Here is a 10,584-nt window from a genome sequence, read left to right as displayed (position 1 = left end):
ATTAGTAGAGAACAAAATAAAACTAAGAGTGTGAGAAAATAAAACCTTAATATTTATTTTTATTTTCCATGTTCTCAAATGGTGTTTAAATTTCAACTTCCTCCTCGTTACATAGAAGAGATCTTAAAAAAAAAAAAAAAGAAAGTATGACTCACCCCCGAAATTCTCTCGCAGAGGATTTATGCTACAGAGAGTAAGAACAGAAAAGAATCTCAATATCATGCATTCTTCGAATAAATGGAATTCCTGCCACCAAAAAAAAACTGGAACATTCCCAAGCTGCATTTTGGTAACCCATGAAGAGAGTATACGGTATAAATTATACCATTTGCTGCAAATGCTGCAGACTGAAAAAGTATGAAGTTGAGGCAAAGAATGACAAGATCTAGCTCTGAAAAAGAACTTCAGGTTATGACTACAATATTCCAAATATAGTGTTTGGAATGGTCTGCAAAAACATAGCCCTAGCAGGAGGATCAGTTGAAAATCGACCCAGCACAGCAACAGTAGCTGTGTTACTGCCAAACTTCTCAATCCCTCTAGAAATCATACATGTGTGGTCAGCCTCCACAACTACCATGACATCTCCACCCAAGAGTGATGAAACCGTCTCTGCTATTTGCCTGGTAAGTCTTTCTTGCACTTGGAGCTTGAAACCATAAAAATGTACCATTGACTGCAAAAGGGACTTTCCAATGGGATTGAATCCTTCAGGGCAGAAGTAGCCAATATGGACTACACCATGAAAAGGAAGTAGATGATGCTCACACTGAGACCAGAATGAGAGGTTCAACTCTGAATGTATCTGTTCATTATTGCGGGAGGGTTCCACACTAGGTTTAAAAAGATCTGTTATGCCACACGCAAAGCCATTCAGCTTCATCTCCAGCTTTGTATTCTGAAAGTTCATCAGCCACCTCAAAAAATGGCTAGGAGTTTCTACAAGCTCTTTCCTTAATGGATCTTCACCCAAAGATCTGAGTATTGAAGTTACTGCAGCAATCATTCCAGGGTTGGGTGCTACAAGCTCTGAGGGAATTTTAGCCACAGAGGAAGAGTAGGAAGGGCACCAACTTTGTTTTGTAGAATCCCTAGTTAGGATTTTCTCCACAGTTATACCTCTGAATTTCAAAAGACCCAGAAAATCACTCCAAGCATCAGCATTTTCATTTTCAAAAACCCCTGAACCTGAAGACACCAGTGCCTTTACCCATCCTTGATGCTTTGAGTCAAGAAAGACAGACTCCAGATTTGGAAAATGAATGTGAAAACACTGGAGTATCACAGCAACCCCTGCGGGCTTGATTCCATGGTGTACAGCCGAACATATTTCATCTACAAGACGCTGTGGATCTTGAAGCCGTTTGGCAAAAATATCAGCTACTCTAGAGAGTTTGCTTAATCCCACAACCCGCTGACCAGATGGCACATAACCTACATGACACTTAACCTGAAATGGGAGCAAGCACGATTCACAATATGAGAACAGATCAAGATCTCGAACAATCACAAGCCCACCTGCTCCTCCAGCATGACCAACTCCATCATGCAAACCCACTTCAGGGAATAAAGCTCCCTGAACAATATCCTTCACTTTTTGTTTGTAACCTGAAGAAGGCAATGGAAAAGCCTTGATCAATACTTAGCATAAAACATGAGATTAAGAAAACCTGCATAAATACATATGCATGTATGTGAACAGACATAATACGTTCATGCATAACAATTCTTGATGAAGAGGAAAGTATACACATTCTTATACAAATAAATCACTGGCAAAAGAGCCTTATATATCAGCTTCAAAAACTTCGTACAAACAACATATAATCTTTAATACTAATGTTCTATTGGAGCCCAAAACTTGCAAAAAAGCCAAAACACACTTAATCAATCAACCCCAAAATACTCGTACTTTAAAAATCTTTCTCTTTCATTGTTAGTTTTGGCTTTTTTCTAGCCGGCTAAACCCCCATGCAGCCAAAAAAAAAAAAAAACATGGACACCATTTGCATGTTGGTTTACCAACACTAACAAGGCCTCGGAACTAGACCAAAGAAGAAAAAACAACCTTGTGCTTGTTGATTGCAAATGATAAAACGAAACAAAAAGAAGAGCAATAGAGCAGATCGCTTCCATCACCATCGAAGATAGTGACAATTTTCTAGCTAAAAGCAAAATATTTATTCCACTTTATGCCGAAACAAGCGCCAAAAATTAAAAACTAACAACCTGCTTCAACCGGGTCTGCATATTATGAACTAAAAAAATTGCAGATCTTAGAGAAATTACAGCAATTACTACACTATGAAACTAGAATCACGAAAAATAAACAAAAAGCACCTCTTGTTCCTTCTCGAAGTGCCTTGGCAACACGAAAAGGAGTTTTCTTAAGACCTTCTCTGTTGACATCTTCACCCAAACCCTGCAACAGAACATTCACAGCATCCTCAATAGCTATAGTTTCTGGCTCTCTCTCCAAACCCAGGTCACTTACATCCAGCTTCATTCCATTCTCAAGCTCAACACAGAAATGGCCCTCATCCAAAGCGCCCATTGACAGAACCACAAAAAATTAGAAAGAAACCAACCTTGATCCAAATTAAAGAATAAAGTTATGAAAACCCAAAACTTGAAACAATCCAAAAATTCACCAGAAAATCAGAATGTTAATTCAAAATCCAAAATTTGATAAGAAACTCGTAAAATCTGAGGCACCCAGATGCAAAAATAAGTAAAAGACAGATATCATATATGTATGAATAAAGACAGAAAAAGATAGGTTGAGGAAAACAAATAGAGGAGAGAAGGAGGTGAAGGGAATTAATATGTAGGGTTGCCGTTGGTCTTTGGAATGTCTGGATAATCTCTGATGTTTCGTATTAATTTTTTTCAATAAAAAATGAAAAAAAATATATTTTTTTCAGAGGGGAGGTTAGGGATGGGGCCTCCAAGAAGGGATGTTCTTTGTACGGGAGTGCAAAATCTATCTCGTCTGCTCCAGCCTCCAACGTCTTGTTATCTGTACAGAGACCCGAGGAAGGAGGCGAAAGAGAAAGAGAAAATGAAGTCTTGCTTCTTCGGCACCTTAAAAATTATATCTCTCCCTCCCCAAAGCTCCTTTTAAGGCAAATTTTAGAGTTTGATTTTAGTATGATGGATGGGGCCCAAACCTGAAATGGGTAGGTGGAGAGATTGGCACATCTTACCAACCCATGAATCGAAAAAGTCCCAGATCTTCGCCACACGAGAGGTTATGGGCCAATCTCGCTAAGGTGATTTTATGCTCATTGTCGATGTAACCTAGCCATGAATTGTCGTCTTGTTTCATGAAATTGGGGGTAGATTTTGTCTTCCCTCCTGTTAAAAGAGAGAGATTAATCGAGATGAAAATAATTAAAGAAAACAAAGTTACTAGTGGGACTAGAATGGAATCAAGATCCAACAATAACTTGGGTAACATCAAAATTTTTCAATGATGATGATCGATGATTTAGTAATGACAATGATAGAATGTAATGGTGAGTTTTGGCTGCTTTTAATGCTTTAAGGGGAATGAATTCATTCTATTCAATCTTCTATCTTTACCATCACTGGAAGTTTTGGCTTTTTGTATGTAGCAATAGTTGAGAAATTTTGAAATGAAAGCAAGAAAAAAAAAGTACAGAGGATTTCTTTAATTAAAGGCTAAAAAATAAAAGCTCAATGTAAAAATTTAAAATTTAAAATTATTAAATATTATTTTTTAAAATAATTATATAAATTAATTAAATTAAATTATAATTGACCGAATAATTTCATTGATTTCACATCTATTGAAGAATAGGTTAGGTGATTGGTTAACATTATTTGGATTAGATTCTGAATCAAAGTCAAATTGACCTTACCCATGTGCTTTTTTCAACAACCACATTATTTTTTTTTTTATTTATAATTTGAATGTAGTGTAGTCATTTGGTGGGAAGATTCATTTAACTCTGGGACAACATATTTCAATAAGCTTTTAAGGAAAAGTATGGGGTTAAATCCATGGGCGTTGGACTTTGCTTTGTTCGGTGACAAACTGACAACAAACTCAATCTCCATTTTGATGTATGCCAGTTGAGGCCACCAACTCTTATTGATTGGTGATAAATTCACAACACCGACATCATGGTAAATTTATGACAAAAAAGTCTCTGTTTATATGTAAAATTTTGGGATGTTATCATTTAATTGTAAAAATTAAATTAAAAAATTAAAAAAAATTTGAATTATAAAAGCAGTTGATAGTAGAATGATAAGTGAGCATAAAAAATTTGTTATATGAAGTATAATAAATTTATTGAATAATTAATAATAAAAAAGTTGTCTGATTAGTAATATAAAGTAATTTAAAAATAAAAAAATTATCCATTATTTTTTTTATCTCATACTCTACTTTTTTTTTTATCTAATGTCTTCTTTTTTCATCGCTACCTATTTTATAGCCACGTAGATGGAAAACACAAAAAGCAACCTTGGAGTCTTTATGCAATTTTTTTATCAGATACCAGAGCCACGTAGATTCAAACATCATGAAAAAAACACACAGAGCAACCTTGGATTCTTTATGCAATTCTTTTGGTGGAACCATTATGCTGGGCCTTGGGGACACAGTCGCACGTTTTAGCATTCATCGATGCATTTTATGAAGAGATCATGCAATTTATTTTGCCAATGCCATTGGCCTTTGAGTATTGCAAAAGAGTTAGGCACTTGAAACGAGAACATAGGATTATTCTTTGTAACAGATTGAATATTATTCAGGAATGTAAAGGCCTAGTCCATGTACAGGACACCTCAACCAAGAAGTCTTATCAAAATGTCTTCTAATAAGGTTTTTAAGTGCCTGTTTAAGGCCAACAGAAACACCCTCCATACTTGGGCGACGATCAGGTTACACATTCTATTTACAGTGTACACATCCTTTTTGTTTTGCCAAAATTTTCAGACCCTTTCTTACTGCTTTGTTAATTATACCATGGTATAAGGATTTGAGATTTATTACTAATAAATTATAAATATAATAATTCGTATATTTATATCGTATCTAATTTTATATTAAATATGTATAAAATATTAAAATACAAAAATTATTACATCATAATTTAAATCCACAAGCCAAACACAACTTTTTTTCTTCGGACAAACCCACATACTATTTTTATCAAAATTTTAAATCGTATTACCTTTATATTTTTTTGTATCATGTTTTCATGTCAGTGTATATAATTAAGATGTATAATAAATTAGTAAACTTTAAGATATACATAAAATACACAATTAGTATGACATATTAAAAAAATTTTGATGAAATATTTGAATTATAAAAAAAAATTCAGAGTAATTAGACATTAACTGTAATTATCTTCTGCAAACTTTATTAATAGCACCATTTTAGTATCATAGAAGTAGGTTAATCTGCCAAGACCTGGAGGCATCAAACCAGGGATCAATGGCTTCCGCTTCAGCCTTACCATATTACCTGTTTCCTTGCTTAAAACCGATACGAAAATAATGTTTAGTCATGCAATGGTTTATGCCAGTATTTTCAACTAGCGGGCTCCCTCAATCATCTAAGGCTTACGAGCAAGTTTGCTGAAAGCAGTACTTATTCGTTCATCAGCAGTCATTTTGTTTTCGTAGAAGTCTAATATCTCCATGGAGATGTTTTTCACCTGCCAGTTTCAATAAAAATGAAGTCAAAATATTAGCCAATAAAGCACTCATTATAAAAATATAATTGCAATTGTGATGTTATGGACCTAATTTCAGTATACTCAAAATTCACAGCAACATGCAATGCTCGAATTAGAAGGTGATGATCAGTAAATACTATGCAATTTATTTACAGTAGGACGATCTCAGAAAATGCATTAATTTCTTCCCCGTTAAATATGAGGTAAATGTGCCTCACCAGACGAATGGAAAAGAAATTTTCCAAAATGGCAGCCACTTTTTGGTAGTACATGGATTTAATTAAACAAAATTTTGTACAAGATGGGTGTTTTTATGTAACAAAAGAAACCGCAACACTGTAGATCAGATTTAGCTTAGAAAACTCACCACATTCATATCAACTCGAAGCTCTTCAAACCAAGTGGTGATATCTTTCGCTCTGTATACACTAGCAATGTACATGCAAGCTAAGGCAATCAAATATGGCGCGTGTATAAGAATAAGGTCCATCTTGTATGTGTCATTTACAAGTCCCCTGTGTTTCAAAACGCCAAGTTTTAGTGTATATTCATTCAGTTAAATAAAACTTTAAAGGAGGAGAAAAAGAAAGGATCCATAAGACAAATTTAGACCAATGATTGATCATGAAAAAGACATCCTAATTAGTGCAGCCACCAGCCAGTCTTAATGTAACCTACCTTTACATGCAAGAAACTATACATCTTGATGTACAAGATGATGATCTATCTCTTGAAAACCACCTACATATATATGATGCATAATAAAATATTCCAAAATTTCCATCCATAATTTTCATTCATTTCGGTTCAGACAAACAGGTTTCTTAAATACTTCTGCACTTAATACACCTCAGCCAACTTTGATTCTCAGTTTCTCAACCTAGAAATATTAGCTAAGTGACCAACTTCAAGTACAGCTCAATAGTAACCACAAGATAATCTACACGCACTATAGCACTAACATGATCCTATGTAATTTGCATAGGCTGGGTATTTAAAAGTATATAATCAATCTCAAAAAATTGCAACTGAACACAGTCTCCAATCAGGCTAAGTTCCATCTGTTTGATGTAGATAGATACAGGTTGCCAGTCAAACCATTATCTTTGATCCTAACCATCAATGGTACTCCATATGTATTTGAGTTTGTGTATATGTATGTGTGTGTGTGTGTGTGTTTATGTATTATACATCTTCAATCAATTTTTCCTATATGTAATGAAAATGCGACATGGTCCACACATAGTTGGGAAAGCCAAAAGAAGACTTTCAACAGCTCCTGTACAACTTTAAGACTTAAGGAAAAAGATGGGACTTTTTTAGGGCATATTTCTCACGTGCACTAAATATTTTGAACTTCAAAAGTGACTGATGTTGGAGTTTTGACACTTACCACGACATTTGAGTCATACCTATATCATTCATGCCGGCATCCTGCAACAACCTGCCAAGGTGACAGGCGCAAGATACTATTCAGATATGTCAAAATAAACACTGATGCCAATGAGCAGAAAGAACAGTATTGGAATAATTTGAACTTAAAGTAGCTTAGTTATAATGAATTTGATATTGCAAAAGGTCATCTTAAAGTTGCATATCAACTGTAAATTATCAGATAAGGCTGCATTCAGTTTAAGTTATTAAAAATGTTTTAATAAGTAATAAATCATAAATGTGCATCTCTATAATATAAAACAAGTATTTACTAAATGCTACCCTAATTCTAAGAGAATAAATTTATTGATATCAAATGATAAATAAAATTATGTCACTTGGGAACTGAAAAAGATTTAAAAGAACAATGAAAAATGGGGAAAATAAGAAGTATAATAGAGTAAGAGGTCAACATAATTCATGCATAGAATGACCTTACAGGATTGTATCTCCAAAGTAGTCCAAACTTATTAAGGCTAAAATTATGGTTTCATTATTTCCCCATGTAGTCATTTCTTATTCCAACAATAAATTGTTAACCATGCAAAAGATCAGTGGTACAAATTAAAATACAACTCCGAACACATAAAGATTATGGCAAAGAAGATAAAAGCTTACTGAGACAATGTGCGGTAAGGATGAAATACAACTAAATAATAGTTAAGCGCTTCTAAAATCTTCATTTCCATTTCAAGTATGTCTTTGATTTCATATCTATACCTTTCATCAGAAGCTGCAAAACAAATATAGCAGGATTGCAATAAAATACCAAATTTCCAGGAAGTTCAAAGGATTAATCAACCAACTTAGTAATAAGTGATTACATAATTTTTTGATGTAAAATACAATAAGTCTAGCCTGCACTGTGCTTTCTTCTGCCTTGGATGCCAAATATAAGCAAGTAGGAGCAACAAGACGCGGATCATATTCAGTCATACTCTTTCTATAAGACAAATGAAAAACTATGATTAATGATTGATAACACATTGTATGGAGGAAAATTGAAGCTCTTACCTAATTTACAAATAATGCACCTCTATGTCATATTCCCATCTAATAATTCATGGTTGCTGTGTGGGATAAAGAATAATGAGCTGAGTGTCTAATTTTGCATGGGAAATTAATTATCAAGTTGTAACCATGATGAATATGTCTTATGTGAAGAAGTTGCAGATCATGTAGGCTTAAGGATTGACATATTTAAAGAAAACTGCATAAATTAGGAAACATGAAGTTAGTCATGATGAATTTGTAACATGTTAAAAAACTGGCATGTTGTAGTTGAAAAATAACAAGAATCTCATAGTTTGAGATAAAATCAATGAGAGAAAATGAGAGGATAGGTTATGAGCTGCTTGTCATCAATGAGTAGCATCCCTTTTACATCACCATTAATAAACTAGGTAAAATACCTGGTATAGACACGTCTCATATATGTAACTGCAGTTGCAACAACCCTGAAATATTAACCACATCTTAGAGATAATAACAATTGATGAAAACTAAGCCAGAAAACAAATTTGTGTGCATCAAGTTTGTAATGACAACAAGTTATACTAAATTCATTATGCAGAGAAACATACTAGATTTACTGTTTTTCCAGGAAATAATTGTCTCATAAATGAAAGAAATTAACTCTGTTTAAGCATGATATCACATTAAAGGATACATAATCTTCATAACTCCTTTCTGTTAGCAAACTTGTGGTGGTTACTAACTACAATTTCCCACACAGAATTTGCAACCAACTCTTTTCAAAAGGAAGCTATTGTGTTACAGGTGACAGTTACAGCAAACAAAGTGCTTATGTACAGATTAATTTGATAGACCAATGAAGAGGTTCACGAATGAGTGTCCATGCATCTGCATGGTGGATAATTAATTATCAGCTAAAATCAGTAATAGCACTAAAACAGAGATGCATAGCACATTATCAGAAACCTATGTGTTCTTGCTTTTTAAGTTGCCCCGTAGATTTTCAGTAAATGAAAGATGCTCTGTCTTAGATGGTCCAGTTCAGTCCAGGGATAGCACTACACAACAGCTAGGATATAGAATAAATTTCAGAGGCATAAAAATACTATATAAGCTGAATAAAAAAGAGATATTAGTCACGTCAGCAGTTGAACTAGCTCATATTCACCAATAACTACTACAATTAAACATTCTCACCATTAAGGAACCACAACAGTATATACAATTAGGAAGGAAAAGTAAAGATAAAAAATTGGGTGGCATCACTGAATGAATTGTCAATCATTTAGTAAATAGAAAGGTATTTCTTAAAAAAAAAACAAGAGATAAGATCAAACCTTTGCCTCACTTTAACATGTTGAGCCAGTTTCAGTATATCTAAGGGGAAAAAAAAAGGGCACAAAATCACTAACTTTAATGAGGAAGTTATATGGAACAAAGCTAGTAGTTCAATTAAATTAGGCAAGGCACATGTTTGCATGCAAAAAGCTCTCTAAAACACCAACAATTTCCTTTTATATCCTAAAAACAATAACAAGCCCCAAAGAGAATAGGCCACAAAGTAAATTTCAGTGCAGAAAAGAACTTGTTTGACGAACTTATGGGATTACAAATTTTCTTCTGCTGATGAACTTGTTTGACAACCATGCTAGAAACAAACATGAAAGTATATTAAAAATGAAGGACCCTCTAATTCTTGAAACAAATCCCACGGTGACAAAATATTGAAGTAACCCAATCCAAAAAATACTCCTTTTCCTGGCGATATGAGCACTTAAAATGATTAAATGGTCGTGATTTCGACTTTCGAGTACCCAAGATGCGAAATCACAAACTCCCATAGATTATAACGTGCAGAAATAAAAGATTATGTCAAAATGAAGAAAACCTAAAACCAAGCTAAAATTTTTAAGCCAAAAGAACTGATATTACCAATAAATAACAAACACCCAGATTATAAACTTCACAAAAAAAAATCCAAATTTTACAAAATCAAGTAAAAAGAGAATCTGAATCAAAACCCATAAAAAAGGCGTAAGAGAGAAAGGCAACATACAATTCGCCATATGCATCTTAATGAGCTTAAATTCTTCAAGAGTGATGCCTTTATCTTTATCTTGTTGATGAACCACATCCACCTCTTCTGGGTCCAAAAGGTGATTGCTGCACACACAAAATTAAATCAAATAAGATAATGACAAAAAAGAAATATTGAAACAATCTAAAATCAAGCGATTGATTGCAAAATCAACGGGAAGAGTTTGGCTTGGTTGTTACAAGTGAGAAGAAGTCCAGAAATTGGCTGCCATTTTTTTTTTCTTCTTTTGAGAGCTGAATTGTGTTCGTGTTTTATTTAACTTTGTTTAGTCATATAATTTGAGTTTTGTAGGAATCATGACATGATCAACGTTCCAAAATTTAGAATTTTTTAGATTTTTTTTTATGGTCGGGATTTTGT

The 10,584-nt window shown here is 33.7% G+C and overlaps 2 protein-coding genes across 4 annotated transcripts; both read right to left on the bottom strand.

The window, feature by feature from the left end:
• Window positions 1–31: 31 nt before the first annotated feature.
• LOC111305446 (GTP cyclohydrolase 1-like) lies at window positions 32–3,087 on the bottom strand. Its single transcript, XM_022903007.2, has 2 exons — window positions 2,341–3,087; window positions 32–1,608 (listed from the first exon to the last, which is right to left on the bottom strand). The coding sequence occupies exons 1-2, from the start codon at window positions 2,552–2,554 to the stop codon at window positions 416–418; spliced, it is 1,407 nt and encodes a 468-aa protein (XP_022758742.2). The 5' UTR covers window positions 2,555–3,087; the 3' UTR covers window positions 32–415.
• Window positions 3,088–5,307: 2,220 nt separating this feature from the next.
• LOC111305445 (cyclin-C1-2-like) lies at window positions 5,308–10,553 on the bottom strand. 3 transcript variants are annotated; one of them, XM_022903005.2, is made up of 9 exons: window positions 10,404–10,553; window positions 10,183–10,289; window positions 9,464–9,503; window positions 8,564–8,608; window positions 7,976–8,094; window positions 7,770–7,884; window positions 7,111–7,161; window positions 6,085–6,232; window positions 5,308–5,696 (listed from the first exon to the last, which is right to left on the bottom strand). In XM_022903005.2, exons 1-9 carry the CDS (start codon window positions 10,433–10,435, stop codon window positions 5,595–5,597), a joined length of 759 nt encoding a protein of 252 aa, XP_022758740.1. In that variant the 5' UTR covers window positions 10,436–10,553; the 3' UTR covers window positions 5,308–5,594. The 3 variants fall into 3 exon arrangements, with proteins under 3 accessions (XP_022758740.1, XP_022758741.1, XP_089606623.1); XM_022903006.2 differs by having other exon boundaries at window positions 6,085–6,164; window positions 7,130–7,161; XM_089750497.1 differs by lacking the exons at window positions 9,464–9,503; window positions 10,404–10,553 and having other exon boundaries at window positions 10,183–10,282.
• Window positions 10,554–10,584: the final 31 nt, after the last annotated feature.

The sequence above is a fragment of the Durio zibethinus genome, chromosome 21 (genome assembly GCF_047325235.1).
Source record: "Durio zibethinus cultivar Kanyao isolate XHJ-2024 chromosome 21, ASM4732523v1, whole genome shotgun sequence".
Classification (NCBI taxonomy): Eukaryota; Viridiplantae; Streptophyta; class Magnoliopsida; order Malvales; family Malvaceae; genus Durio; species Durio zibethinus.
The sequence above is the reverse complement of the archived record's forward strand: the minus strand, read 5'-3'. Positions and strand labels throughout refer to the sequence as shown.

Bases quoted from the DNA above. Each gene is read 5' to 3' on its own strand.
- LOC111305446 (XM_022903007.2), bottom strand. From the start codon at position 2,554: ATGGGCGCTTTGGATGAGGGCCATTTCTGTGTTGAGCTTGAGAATGGA. The intron at 1,609-2,340 runs GTGCTTTTTGTT...TGCCTTCTTCAG, and splicing joins ACTTCGAGAAGGAACAAGAG to GTTACAAACAAAAAGTGAAG.
- LOC111305445 (XM_022903005.2), bottom strand. From the start codon at position 10,435: ATGGCAGCCAATTTCTGGACTTCTTCTCACTT. The intron at 10,290-10,403 runs GTAACAACCAAG...TTGTGTGTGCAG, and splicing joins TTCTGGACTTCTTCTCACTT to CAATCACCTTTTGGACCCAG. The intron at 7,162-7,769 runs GTAAGCTTTTAT...TCACCTTGGCAG, and splicing joins CCTTACCGCACATTGTCTCA to GTTGTTGCAGGATGCCGGCA.